This window comes from Squalius cephalus (assembly GCF_949319135.1).
Source record: "Squalius cephalus genome assembly, chromosome: 21".
NCBI lineage: Eukaryota > Metazoa > Chordata > Actinopteri > Cypriniformes > Leuciscidae > Squalius > Squalius cephalus.
Genome location: NC_137142.1, coordinates 3,102,144 through 3,117,900, shown reverse-complemented (window position 1 = coordinate 3,117,900; position 15,757 = coordinate 3,102,144). Strand labels below are relative to the sequence as shown.

The 15,757-nt window shown below is 40.9% G+C and overlaps 1 protein-coding gene across 1 annotated transcript in view; it reads right to left on the bottom strand.

Annotated features, from left to right (window-relative positions):
• Positions 1 to 15,757, bottom strand: part of lrrc1 (leucine rich repeat containing 1) — a 115,294-nt gene that overhangs the window by 14,451 nt on the left and 85,086 nt on the right. Inside the window, exons 15-16 of the mRNA XM_079855501.1 lie at positions 6,320 to 6,481; positions 2,910 to 3,149 (exon numbers count right to left, since the gene is read on the bottom strand). Of these exons, the coding sequence (XP_079711627.1) occupies positions 2,910 to 3,149; positions 6,320 to 6,481 (402 nt within the window). The remainder of the gene's footprint in view (positions 1 to 2,909; positions 3,150 to 6,319; positions 6,482 to 15,757) is intronic.

Sequence of the window (15,757 nt, the reverse complement as noted above, 5' to 3'; positions counted from 1 at the left end):
GCCGCAGTAGAGGGAGTAGGACTCCAGTCCATCCCCTCATACTCCACTAGTAATCCCTCTTGAATGGTTGATGTTGCCGGCTCACGCACCTGGTCAGATGTTGCTTCATGCTCCGGGACAATATATGGCTCAGTCCTTGTCACTAAAGCTGTTCTTGGTCGGGCTCTGGTTCCATGTCTTCGGTGGACTCGGGGCTTGAAGATCACTGGGGTGGGGTGCTGTTATCCTCCTCACTCTCGCAGATGGTGAAGGGGAAAACATAGAGGGACTGCTCACCCTGCGAGCGGAGGAGGATACAAACTGCTGCTAGATCCATATTTTAAGGTCAGTTCTTCTGTCACGTTCCAGTTGTAATAAAAATGAAAGTATTTATTCGCAGCAGCGTGTATCTTAAATTAACAAAATGCAAAACACTGAGAACACTATGAAACAAAACATCCGCTGCACACACGACGAGATCTGGCAATGAACAGACAGAAACCCAGAGCTTAAATACACAGACAAACCAAACAACAAAATGAACAACAGGTGAAAACGATAATCAAACAATGAGAAGTAACAGAAACACGGGCAAAACCCTCCCAAACATACAGGAAACTCAGATGATCCCTTACAGTGCACACCCCTGAACTAATACTTATTCCAAGCACCCTGTGATTTTATTACAGCACAATTAGAGTCTTGCATAGGTTGTAATTTCTATTTTGCAATTAAAGGTGCGAAAGCTTTGATATAAGTGATCTTTGTTTCAATTTTTACATCACAAAAAACAGCTGTTTTAACAGGGGCATATTGACTTGATATCCACTGTAAATCAGGCATATAAATTACAAAGTAATTTAGCTTAAATCACTGAGGTTAGTTTAGATGGTCATTAATTAGCAAGAGCAACTTGAAGCTGGTCTTTCTGCTTGCTTTTACAAGTGATCAGAGACAAAGGAGGAGGGTGGGACCTACAGTAGCTTGTGGATCAGCCTGCCAGAACAACTTAGGGCTGCTCCCTCCCTATCATTTTTTAAATCTCTCTTGAAAACCTACAGTATTTGTTTTCTTTAGCTTTTAAATTATGTTGATGGTCTTTTTTATTGTGTGTTATTTCGTTTCCTGTTGTGTTTATATGACTTGTACACACTTTGGTCAGTCCTCAGACTGTTTTTAAATGTTCTTTATAAATACTATAAGAACTAGAACTAGAACTAAAGGACACTAAATGAACTGTAATAGTGCATTTTGATTATTGCAAAGCCAGTCGGCACTATATTCAACAACAACAAAAATATTTTATTATAGTATCACTGAATATATGCCAGATGACACTGATAAGCATTGCAGTAAAGTACTCTATGCTGAGTATGATATGTTTAAATAATTAAAGATTCACTCAAAACAAATATGTTAATGTAAATGTAAGTTTGGGAGGAGCGTAATCATTCAGTCCTGTCAGTGGTCATCACGAGTGTATATAAGCAGCAGACATTGAGCCGTCATCCCTCCAACCTTAATTCTATTCTTTCTATTCTATTTAATACCATATTATCTTGGAACATTAACAAGCCACATCTGCGACACAATTTCCTAGTGCACATCATTTTCACAAAAGCTTACATTTAAATGGACATATAATGCATATCTCATTAAATGCTAAAACTGTTCAGTTGTGTTGTGTTAACAAATTAATATTTTCTAAAATTTTGGACTGATTCCCCCAGCCTTCGCATGCAAAGCCTCTTTTGTTTTGCACGAATGACGTAGGCTAAATGACGTTTTTGCCTCAAAACAGTGGATTTCATCAAAAGGAAGCACTGTTAATTTTGCACCTATAATAATCATGGAACTCAATTATAATTTTTTTTTTTTTTGTCTTGAAGTTGCATTCAAATTCCATTTGGCTTTATTGATCCCACCTTTATAAATCATGCAGAACAGATTCAAACCAAACAGTTCTGCACACACAGAAATCATTCCCACATTTACATGCACCTGTCAATCTTAAAACTTTGTGGTGTGTATTGGGGCAATAAATTTCTATTAACTGCAGATAGATTAAATACGTATGCTGTCAAATTTATTTAAAAGAATGATCTAATTTGACATTCCGACTAGTTACATCTGTTCTGCATGGTTTATAATGATGGGATCAGGATAGCAAACCAATAGGAGATGGAGGTGAACTCATCCGACGGGAATCATGTTCATGGATGAGCTTATGTATTAAAAGTTTATTAACGTTACTGTGGTATGAAGCAGACGGAGCTGAGAGCCCGGGATATTTTACATGACTGATTTTATAATGCTTATATGCCGCAGTCGGCCACTGCCGCTCCTTTCGTTTTGTTGTTTATATTTATTTTACAATTAAATTTACATTTAACGTCCACCTCTTTTTTCCCTGAATTTTACTTTTGATAACTTAAATTCATATTATTTTATTCCATTCTAATGAATTAGCTGGGGGCTTGATCCTGAGATTCGGCTCGAGCTTCGAGTTAAGGTGCAGTTTAGCCTTGGTGTCCAATGGTGATGGTTTACATTAATTTGTTTCTATAAGCTACGGAATACATGGAAGACTGAAATGATGCAGGATTTATAATATTCTTCCTGTATTATAAGTTATATTCCTATAATATACAAAATCCTGTAATAGTGGCAGTATAGGCGTTAATAATGTATGTTATTGCTTCGGTTCATAATTCAAAGGCATTGCAGTAATTATTACAATAAAGTTTTATTATAAGTAACAGTTATTCCAATTTGGGGTTGGGTTTTTCCAATTGTTATCAAAGAGTTAACAATTAAACGCCATTTTCCATACACCACTGGCAATTGCAAAAAGTGATACACATATCAACAGTGTAATGTAATTGTTATCGCCAATTGTTCTGCTGCTGATTCATTGTCTGTCTTCTTACTCTTAATGGCACTTGTGAAATGAGTGATTGGTGGAGACAGGGCCGATCGGACACAGCGAGATGGCCGAACTTCTCTGAGCTGGTGTGGCATTCTGGGTCATGGGCCGTGTCTCGGTGGAGATGGGTCACCAGGCGTTTAGTTTTGCATCTCTGCAGCTTCCGGTCATGGCCGTTCTCTCCCCACTGAGGCTTTGGTCTGCGTCCCGCTCCCTCCAACTCTGAGAAACGACCCAAACTGTACTGGTGGAGAAGATTGTTTGATTGGAGTGTTTTCAAGTGTAAATACCATAGTAAATGAATATGGTATTCATAATATATGTTACGACTGAAAATCTATATCTACTCTGAAAAATCCAGCACTGCTGGTCACCATCATAAGGTATGTTTGGCATGGGATGCTGGTTTGCTGGTTCCCAGCATGGGAATCGGGAGTGTTGGTGGAGCAGCTAAACCAGCTCAGTGTTGCATGAGAATAGCATGACTATACTGGTCCACCAGCATTATACCAGCTCTAACCAGCATAAACCAGCCTCTAGATCACTTTCTATCAGAGGCGGACAGAGTACACAGCTTCATTACTTGAGTAAAAGTACAGATACCCCTTGCTAAATTTTACTCAAGTACAAGTAAAAGTACTACAGTCAGATGTCTACTTAAGTAAAAGTACTAAAGTACTTGTTTTTAAAAGTACTTGAGTATCAAGAGTACAAGAGTACATTTTCTAAATATTGCATTACTACTGCCACAGTGCTTACATTGGTAAACACAGCAAACACTTGAAGCAAAAACTATCATTAACTTGTTCAGAAAATTGAAATAGTCTGGCGAGGTGGGGCCACGGCTTGGCACATTCCCGGGATGTGATATTTTTTTTCCCAGGATGGTAGGGGAAGACTCATGAATATTCATTAGGGAAGTCATCCCTGATTGGTCTTAACCCCAGTGACGGGTAGGTTTAGGGGCGGGGTTATGGAGGTCATAAGACCCCCAGTGATGGGTAGGTTTAGGGGTGGGGTTAGGGGTAGGTCATTAGACCAATTAGGGATGACTTCCCTAATGAATATTCATGAGTCTTCCCCTACCATCCTGGGAAAAAAAATATCGCTCCCGGGATGGACCTGCTGCTTCTTCATCCATTATTTCGTCCATGGTTTCGTCTCTTATCTAAATCTGACCATGGAGTTGACTTTGGCGGAAAGCTGAAGGTGATTGCTGATAGGCTGTCCCAATCAGTTGCGCCTGCACAATCCAATCACATTTGAGAGGGTTTCCGAGATGTTTCTTTTTTCCTTTTTTTTTTTTTTTTTTAGAAGAAGTAACGGGTACTCACAGTTATGGATAGAAATGTAGTGGAGTAAAGAGTACAGTATTTGCCTTTCAAATGTACTTGAGTAAAGTCATGAGTACTCCCCAAAAATGATACTCGAGTAAAGTACAGATCCCTCAAAATTGTACTTAAGTACTGTACTCAAGTAAATGTACTCAGTTACTGTCCGGCTCTGCTTTCTATTGTAATTTGTAGAAAAAAAAAAATAACAGCATAATGGTGTTTTTTTTTTATTTGCTTTGGTACTATTTTCAAAAGATGTACATTTTCCAAATTCTTAAGACAAATATCTAAACTGTTCACACTTGTAACACCACTAGTCATTCTTTCAAACCTGACCTCCTGCTTTAATTACAGTTATACATGTTACTTTTCACATCATAATTGTTTCAAAACAATTCACTCCGGACAAACTGAGTAAAAACTTATCACTAGGGGCTTTCACACCGGAGGAATGAAATTGAATGAATTGTTCCTAGAACTTTTGGCGTGTTCGCACCACAGGAACTAGGAACGATTTTGAACCTTTTAGAGGAACTAATTTAGCTCATACTTCAGAGTCGGTCTAAATCATCACTACAGGATCTACAGTGACATTAGTGTTCGCTGATTGGCCGAACGCACGTGAAACACCAGCATCCGCCATTTTTAAAAAGCTGTGTAAACACACAGATTATAGCCTATATATTTACTCCAGAAACTAACTCTATGAACATGGAAAACAGTGATAGATGGACCTCTTGACCTTTACGCTGAGGAGAAAACCCAACACAACTTTGAGGAGACCAAGAGAAACATGATTATGTATTTCTGCACAGCAACACTGGACATCAACCACATGGCAAACGCTAATACCTTTTCATTACGGTCTACTTTCTATGTATAACAGTATCTAATAACATATCAGACAGGAGTGTTAGACAGATCATACACTAATGAACATGGAGAGTGAGAGCGCTGTATGTTCAGTCGTTCTCAGCAACGTCAAAATAAAAGTCATAACAACAAGCGCGGCTCACGTCACATCAGAGTTCCTACTGGCGGTGCGAACGCAACCAGGGAAACGTTCATAAGGGAACCATTAGCTCTCGGGGAAACACCCTGGAGCCTAGTTCCTAGAACTACCCGGTGCGAAAGCCTCTAATGAGTGTATTTACCAGTGGTGGAGCCCCTACTGAGTAATGTCCTACTGAAGTCGTCCTTGCGATGGAGGTTCAGGTTAAATAACTAGTTCTTCCAATGTTTCTTCATTGGATTCGTGCTCGGATTGATATGATAAAATCAATGCCATCGTTACTGTCTTTACAGTGTGTACAATTGCATAGCATTAGAAAGCCTCCGGAGCTGAAATTCAGTTATGTTTCCGACATGCGCTGTACACGGTAGACCAATCACAACAGACAGGGTCATCTGACCAATCAGTGTAGACCCATCACAACAGACTGGGCCATCTGACCAATCAGAGCAGAGTAGTCTGGCGGAAAGGAGGGATTTAGAGAGACTGAATCTTTGGATGAGTCATTTTTGAATCTTTGAGAAATGAGGTGATGTGCAATGTATATTATGAGAAAATGTGTGTTTTTTACCTTTGATGCATGTAAACCTGTTGTAGGAGACTCCAAAACAAAATTAGGAACCTTTAAAATAGCATAATTGGGGCACTTTAACAAAAAGTTAATTCAGTAGCAAATAATGAAAGATAGACGTTTCAAAACATCCTTGTTGCTGGAATAAAATGTTACAGTAATACAAGCTACAGTTGTTGCATTAAAAAACACACATTACCTAACTACCATAATAATGACTTGTAGTAAAATGTGTGAAGATATAACATGGTTTTGTGCTAAAACAGAGTTCCACATGTTCTGCACTGTATTATATGAATCTATATCGTAGATGTCCATTCAGATGAAGGGTGTTGCAGTAATTGTTGATGACCTGTTGTGAGATTAGTAGCCTACTAAGATTTTTGAAGATGTACCACTTGCTTGTGAAAATTGGACCAAAGCATTTAAAAGAAACTAATGACTGAATTTTCATTTGCTCAAGCCAAAGATGACAGACATAAACACATTGGTCTTACATCATCAGATGACTCTTCCATCTCTTCTGCATCTTTCTCCGGGCTGGAGCTGCGGCCAGTGGTGACGGGGAACAGACGCTCCTTCCCCGTGACCCAGCGCAGGCCGGGAATCGTCCAGCTGTAGCTGCTGCTGTTCACGGAGTGTTTAGCAGCTCTGCACCCCTGTAGATGAGACACAGAAGTGACTAAACACCCTCGGCCGCTTGCTTTTCAAAAAATATAAAAAAGATTTAGCACACTGCTAGCATGTTTCAGCCATAAATTAGCACATTGCTAGCATGTTTTATCATGTTGCTAGCATGATTTAGTATGTTGCTAACAGGTTTTTAACATGGATTAGCACAATGCTAGCATGTTCCTAACATGACAACACTTTGCTATAATTTTTCCACAGGACAAGGGTGTTTTTTACATGGCATAAAAATGAGTTTGCATTTAGAAAATACCACCAGCAAGATAATAAAAGACACCAATATTCAACTAGATGGGAAAATTTTGGTGTTACAAGAATTAAACATGGTTTATACAGCAACTATGGTTAACGTCTTTGGTCACTGAATGTAACTTCAGTTGCCTATCTGTCAGTCACTTCGATGTTGTGTTGAAATGAAGACACTTGGAGGGGTTGCACTTGGAAAGCCCAAACAGTTTTGAAACTTCAGAAAAGGCCAATGAGTTTTGGCAAGTGAAATCTGCATGCCACTCCCCCAGCATACAGGTGTATAGGGAGAGGCGTGCATTCACTCTTTCAGATTTGTTTTTCGGAGCACAGTGAGTTTCCTCTATACACAAGCTCATTTCATTCATCTCTGAAAGAAACTGTTTCGGTTAGTGGAGAGAAAAATATGGCGCATTACAACACTCTCTAAAAGAGCAAGCGCAGAGAGTTTACCCTGGGCGCTTCAGCTAAAAGAGCTTTACTCAAACGGCGAGTGTTTTCGCTGGGTGAATCTCTCAAGGACTCCTCTTGCATGTTGCGTCACATGACGCTCTGTTGCATGATGCACACGGCATCTCATTTTGAGCTTCAGATGAGGATGAGCTGTTGATAGCAGCACCTTTTGATGTGGAAGACTCGGCTGTGCTCCTACCCTCGGGTACGGTGGCTCAGTCTGAATGTGAGACCGGCACTCAGTCCGGTGCCTTTCGGAAGTGCATGAGGAGCTCAAATGGTTGTGGAAGGCACCTTTTACTGCCCGATCATGCTTCACGAGCCCCTCCACCCTCACTAGCCTTGATGGTAGAACGACCATGGGGTACACAGAGATTTCCCAGATGGAGCATGCGGTTGTAGTGCACCTTTGCCCGCAGAGCGCCACCACCTGGTGGAATCATCCTAAGCTCCCATCCAGGGCCTGTAAGATTAATTCAAATCTGACGCAAAGGCTTAAGGTGGTCGCACACCGGACGAGAAGAACAGCGTAGCGTCGCGTCGTGTCGTGTCTCGTCTAGGACAAATCGAGGTATCGCACACCAGATGCGCAATTTTTCAGTTTATGGCCAGCAATATTGTTATTTTTAAGGACATTATGAAAGTAAGATAATGTCTGTACTATGTTATGATTGTTCTGTACAGTCTGCAGTCTGAACACTTTACCTCAGGGCGTAGCCTACGTTAACTGAATTAATTGAGAATCTCACCTGAAATTCCGATAACAGCAGCAATTTTCATCCATGCAGCTGAATTCTGTAAATTAATGTAAAACCAAATGTATCTTGAAGCACAGGGTGAAGTCAGTAGATACATTAACGACAATTTGAGACAAATATAATGTAAATTTAATATAAAACTATGTAAATGGCGCTCTGTGGCGCGGCAGGATTTTGAACAGGGTCTTGAGTCGTAGCTGGGCACCTCGGACAGACGCCGAATGGCACTGCCGGTGTGTGTACACTCATAGAAAATAAAGTGTTCGAATTTTAAAGACCTGGCGCAGCGCTGCGCTTCTCCTCCGGTGTGTTACCCCCAATGCTGCTGGACAGGCCTCCGCTCTGAATGCCATGGTCACCATGCAGGTCCATCAAGCAAAATCTCTAATAGAGCTGCACAATGGTAGTGCTGAGTCGGGATTGATGCAGAAACTGTGTTCAGACTTATTTTTCTCTCAGAGCAACTAAGGTCACGGCATAGTCTCTCGGACAGACGATGTCCATGTTAGTGGCCCTGGAACTCCATCTCTGGCGAAACCTTGCTGAGATGAGGGAGGTCGACAAAGTTTTCTTTCTCGACGCCCCCATCTCACAGGGTGGCCTCTTCAGCAACACTATCAAGGACTTTGCCCAGCAGTTCTCAGCAGTAAAGAAGGAGACTGAGGTGATCAAACACATCTTGCCTCGGCTTGCCTCCAGGCCACAGAGGGCACACTTGTCTGCTCATCACTGAAGGAGATGCAGCCCACTCATCAGGTGACTGCAAAGAACCCAAAGGCTTCAAAGTTTACCTGAGACGGGCGAACCAGGGATGGCAGGGACCGTTCTTTGTCAGGAGACGGTGAGCACACTGCTCCTTCCCCCAGGTGGAGGGCTGGGAGGAGAACAGCTGGAGGTTTTGGCTGTTGATCCAGGCCAAGTATGTGTTGGTCTGAACGGAACACACAAGCAACAGTATCGTACATAAACTGCCAGGGTGGTGTACGTTCACGTCGCAACTCGTTGGTCATCTCCTTCTCTGGAGTCAGCATTGATTGAAGACGCTGTGCTCCACTCAGTGTTGTGCCGGAACGCGTTCATTGAACGATAGTTCATGAACTCGTTCATATTTTGGGTGAACGTGAACTGAACGTACTGTATTACTGCCTGGTGAACGTTACTGTGAACTCGTTCATTCTGGTGTCTGTGAACGGCACGCTCTCTCAGTTTAACTTCGTTCAATAGAGTGCCAGATTTCTATAGAGACTTCCAGACGAAAACCCGGCTAAAACACCGTAAACCGGCCTTAATATGTAGAGGAAAAAAACACCCAATCTGGCAACACCAGCCACCAGTGTCCACTGACTCTCTTGTTCGATCTCGTTCATCAAAATGAGCAAATCTTTTTTCGAGTCATTTCGTTCATTTAAGGGGCTTTAAATGTTATACTATTAACTGGCAAATTCCCAGAACACATCCACCTACGCAATCTTGATCATATTCTGAATTAAGAAATCATTATAATGCAGTCAAAAATCGTTTACAGGGAACATAAATAATTACTTTACCTTCCGAGTCTTTTGTTCATTTGTCACGTGACAGACGCAATGAATGAGGATCGTTCATGAACGACTCATCACGTTACAAATCAAAACAAAAAGCAGCAAGGAGGCGTTGTATGATCATTTAAACGAGTTTTATGACAAGGTCGGTGAGGATGGGAAAAATCTGACGCATATCTTCAGTGTTAAAACTGATAAAATAATTGTCTGTGGTTCTATATGGGCTGTGGCAATCATTTTGAAAAATAATATCTCGCAGCAACATGGAAAAAAAGAACTATGAACTAGTTCATTTTTGGAACTGTGAACTTAGTTCAAAATTTTGAAGTATGAACTATGAACTGAACTAGTTCATTTTAAAATCTGTGAACTGAACTTTGAACTAGTTCATGTAGAAAGTGAACTTTCCCAACACTGGCTCCACTCATATCCCAGGCGAGCTCAACTGTGCAGTGGAGGAGCTATCACGTCAGCTGGGAGTGGAGACTCCAACCCCAGGTGGTCCAGCTGATCTGGAGTCGATTCGGCGATGCACAAGTGGACCTGTAGGGCAAAGCCATTTTAACTACTCCCAGTAGTTAACAAGTGGACAAGTGGACCTTCAGGCCAAGACCTTTTAACTTCCCAGAACACATCTTAAGACAAGAGGTGACCGTGCTTTCTGTGTTGTGCCTCCACGGCTCTGGAACTCTCTCCCTTTAGCATTGAGAACTCTGGTTTCTGTGGAATCTTTTAAAAAACACATAGTTTTGGACAAGCTTTTAATTAACAAAATGGTTTGGCGTTTATTAAGTTTCTATGGTATTTGATGGTATTAGTACAGTTGTTATTTTATTTTATTTGTTTTGATTATTTATTTATTTTACTGTAAAGCACTTTGTGACCCTTTCCTTGTCTGTGAAAGGTGCTATATAAATCCATTTTTACTTTTTTAGTTTTACTTTTCAGGGGTCTGAGTGCAGTTCACATGATTTCTAACTCCTCCTACAGTTTTAACCACCAAACTCGGATCAGACCTTCCCCCATCCATCCATCTATCCATGCTAAAACATGCTAACAATGTGCTAATTCCTTCTAAAAACATGCTAGCAACAATCTAAAACATGTAAACAACATGTTGAAACACCCTAGCAAACACCCTGTCTGTCTGATAGACTGTATTGCCTTCAAAACCTTCAAGCTTTAACCTTTAAAACTGCTTTAAACTTCAAACTACTTTAACCCAAAAACCTTCAAACTTCAAGCTTTTAAAAGTTCTTTAAACTTTCTGATCCGGCTTTCTCAAGCCAACATCGTCTTGACAAACTTTTTAATATAGTTATTATTGCAATTGGATGCATGATATATTACATTTTAAGAAAATCAGCATATTGTTCATAAGACCATTCATAAATGCATGAAAATGCTAAATGGTGGGAGTTTGATTCAAACTATACCATGCAGTGAAATGAGTATCCTAGCTAAATGCACTCAATTAGAAAATTCACGAAAGCACAAATCCTAGCAAGCTTGCTCAAGTGTTCTGACAAAAACTTAATTAGTCATGCAGCCACAGTCTCAATAGAGCTTAATGAGAGAATAATGATGGAGATTGAGGGGTTTCTGGTTGCTAAGGTAACAATCTGTAGACAAAAACAAGTGATATTTCTTAGAAGAGGAAATCAAATAAACCAAAAGGCTCCTCAAGGCTGGACGTAATTGTGATTTTATCAAAGCTAATGGGTGTTCTTGGATATTTATTAAAAAAACAGTTTGTTAATGAATGATTATAATTGAAAATATGTCTTGAAGCAGTGGGGCTCTAAGTCATATGCTCCAAATCTCATGTAAATCAGCTGAATAGTCTAGGGCCAGTTTGAAGTAGGTTTTGCAGCAAATACAAAATGACAGAAACAAAAGTATAGAAAGAAATCATGTGACCATTAGATTCAGGACAACTCAGTTCGGGAGGAGGGGGGTGGTGATGGGCAGAGAGTGACCGATTCATCACGTCACCACAAAGCTACCATAGTGCTATATCTTCTGGTACTTCATTTTATATAAAAAAAAAAGTTTTCACTGTTATACTGTCGGGGGCGCTATTACACATCTTCTGAAAGAGTGCAGAATCTCCTGATCAAAACACAGGCGAAGAAGAAGCAGAACTGAGCGATAGCATATACAAGCAGATGCATATGTAAAATAACACGATCATCAACATTAAATCAACATTAAAAAAAACATTAAAAAGCTATAATTAAATAGCTTTTGGGGTGTTGATGGACTCAATATACTCCATCTGTGTTTTGATCATCGTTCTGAATCCGATCTGGATGTAGTCTTTGACAAAAATTAGATTTTCTTGATCCCTAATAGGGGTAGTGGGAACTTTGGACACGTAGCCTGGTCGGAGTCTCAGGATTACGTTAGAGTGAACTCAAGGCACGTTTCACTGACAGAGAACACATCTAGGTCCCCAACCCGCTTGATGAAAGTGAGCGCAGTCAGGAGGGTCATCTTCAAAGAGAGAGTACTTAGCTGACTCTAGCAACTTAAAGGGAGCTCTCTATAGGCCCAGCGAGACCTCAGAGAGACCCCGTTGGTGACAGACCACTCAAGTCTTCCACGTCCCGTCCAGGGGCCAGACGTGGAGGTTCCAGAGGTCTGGGCTTGGGTGCCAAATTGTGCTCGTTCCTGCGAATGAAGGTCCTTTCTCGGGGGAATTCCCCAGGAGGGGCTTGTTCTTTGTCTTCCATGACCTTGCAAAACATGAAACCAGAGACGCATACTTGTGTAGTCGGGGACCAGCTGTGTGCCAGAAGATTTGTTCAAACAAGTGTATAGAACATTGCAATAATCCAACCATGAATAAATAAAAGCATGAACAAAGATCTCCATCTCTTTTTTGAAACCATAGATCTAATCTTAGCGATGTTCCTGAGATGGGAAAAAAACGGAACGAACCACAGACTTTACATGACTGTTAAAACACATAGATCTGTCAAAAATGACATACAGATTTCTTATGTCACCTCAGTCAGAGGATGATAAACCCCCAATGGCCTTCCTAATCCTAGGGGTAATGTTGTCTGGGGCAAGAATCACCTCAGTTTTATCCGTATAAAGTTGCAGAAAGTTGTCAGCCATCCATTTGTTAATGAAGACTAAACAATTCTGCAGAAGGGGCAGTTTGTCTAGTCTTTCAGGACTAAAAGATATGTATGATTGGATGTCATCAGCATAACTGATAAGATATTATTTTGAAAATACTAATAATCTTGCCAAGAGGAAGCATATACATACTGAACAACAGAGGCCCGAGCACAGAGCTGTGTGGCACACCACAGGACAAAGGAACTGAGTCTGACATGTAAGATCCTATCGACAAAAATAGGAGGTAAACTAATCCAGAGCTGATCCAGAAATGCCCACTAAAGAGTCCAGTCTACCAATCAAAGTGCAGTGATCAACAGTATCAAACTATATCACAGGACATTCGCCTGCATCAGCAGCCATCAAAATATCATTTGAGACCCTAAGGAGGGCAGTTTCAGCTGAATGGTTTTTAAGAAAACCAGACTGAAATTTATCACAGATATTATGAGCCTCCAAAACATTATTTAACTGCATTGCCACAACCTTTTCTAAGATTTTAGAGATAAAATGTAGTTTAGAAATAGGCCTATAGTTGTTAAATGATGCTGAATCAAGATTACTCTTTTTCAAGAGAGACTGAACAATAGCATGTTTACATTTTTATGCATTTGGCAGACGCTTTAATCCAAAGCGATTTACACTGCATTTCAAGTGTTACGTCCCGCATAAGTCTAGGGGTAAATGTGGACGCAACAATAGTAAAACCAATTTTTAAAGAGCGTTAATCTAAGTCCTGCCACAGCACCACAAGCCACAAGTATCCAGAAAAAGATTTCATTTCACAGCTTGTGGAACAAATACAAAGAAAAAAACAAAAGGAAGCAATAGTTTCAGGAGACGATAAGGCCAAAATAATAAACAAAAGGCAATATAACTGGAATAATTTACCTCTAACTAAACTAACAAAGAAAAGAAAAGAAAAATAACAGTTGTACCCTAACTCCCTTACTAGCCCCAAAACAGGAGAAAACAGGTTTAAACAAATGGCATCCACCTCCCTACAGCTTCCAAGTAAAACTAATAAGCCCAAAACACAAATAAGCAAACATTAAGGTAGCTGCTAAAGAGGACGTTAATAGTAGCAGCTATTAATCAAGCAACAAACTAAAAAGATAAAGAATATAACTTTTTAACTAACATAACAAAAAGTAAGTGTTTAGAAAAATATCACAATGAACCAACAACAAGAATACTACAATACCAAAATAGAATAATCAGCAGCTCAATAACCACCAATTGTAACTGCAACAACAGGCTGGGCAGGAGAAAGACAACGCTCTGGAGAAAGCTCTTGGGGAAACGTTTTCTCGCCGTCTGGTAGCTGGAGCTCTGCTTTTATGCTGGCTCACTCTTAATTGGTAAGCAGTTACAGCTGGGAGCAATCAACTACCTGCCAGGCAAATTGAGTAGAAGGAGCAAAAAAGAAACAAGACACATTAGAAGTAAATATAAATCAATAATTACTTCGTCTCTGGACGTAACACCCCCACCCGTAATTACAAACTATGATTTCTCTTGGTTTGTAAAAGAGAGAAACAAGACTTACCACACATTTTATGAGCAGTTTATGCCTGGTTCAGATTACACGATTTTTTTGTCTGTTACGATAGTCACTGTGTCAGATTACAAGATTTTGACTCCTAAAAATCTTGTCATGTCGTGGACAAGAAACATGTCAGACTACACGTTGTTTTCCGACCAGTCATCGCGAGCCGTCTCACTCATTCACTCGCATACACACACTCACTCACTCACTCACTCACTCACACACACACGCTCACTCACTCGCACATACACACTCGCACACACACACACACACTCACTCGCACATACATACACACTCACATACACGCACTCTCTCTCTCTCTCACACACACACACACACACACACACTCTCGCGCACACACACAGTCACACACACTCGCTCACTCACTCACGCGCCGTCGTCGTGGAGGACCGTTAAAAAATTAAACATGCTAGTCTTTCTGTCGTGATGTCGTGAAGCATCGCAGACGCGACGTAGGTTGTCGCCCACTATGACACACTATACGAGATGACACGATCGAATCTTGCGTCCCGACGCCTGTTGTCGTTTGCGAATCCCCACGACACCCTACGTCAAACGGATCGTGGCAAAATCGGGCTAAAATCGTGTAATCTGAACCAGGCATTAGTCATCCATATGAGCTCTTGATAAAGCATCTGCCACTACATTGTCCACTCCTTTTTTATACCTTATATCAAGAACAAACTCTTGCAGAATAAGAGACCATCTCATTAATCTCTGGTTGGAGTTTGCCATACGAGACAGGACACGAGAGGATTGTGGTGAGTGTATACAATAATAGGGCCCATATTACCGTTACATAAATAGACCTCAATTTTGCAATGCCAACATCAAGGCAAGAGCTTCCTTTTCGATGGTGCTGTAGTTTATTTGGCATGTGGTGAATTTCTTCGAAAAGTAGCACACTGGATGTTCAATTCCCGCCTTGTCTTCTTGCAGCAACACTGCCCCGGCTCCAACCCCACTAGCATCCACCTGTAGCTTAAAAGGCAAATCAAAATTCGGAGCAGACAACACAGGAGCATGACATAACAGATCTTTAGCAGAATCAAATGCAGCTTCACACTCAGCATTCCACACAAATTTCCGTTCCGCTTTAAGGAGATCAGTTAGGGGTGTGACAACAGTAGCAAAGTTCTTACAAAAACCACAGTAGTACCCTGTCATCCCCAGAAAACGGCGTAACTCCCGCTTATTACTTGGCCGTGGGAAGTCCAAAATAGCCTCTATCTTAGCCTGCAAAGGCCGCACTTGGCCCTGGCCAACTAATTTGCCAAGGTAAGTTACTCTTGCCTTAGCAAACTCACACTTAGCTAAGTTTAAGGTCAGATGGGCTTCCAACAATCGTTTAAACACCAACTCAAGAGTTTGTACATGTTCCTCCCACATTGCAGAGTAGATAACTATGTCGTCTAAATAGACTTCACATTTGGGCACACCTGACAGTACCTTCAGCATCAACCGCTGGAATGTTGCTGGTGCATTTCGCATGCCAAAAGCCATAGATGTATACTGCAGAAAACAATCGGGGGTCACAAACGCCAA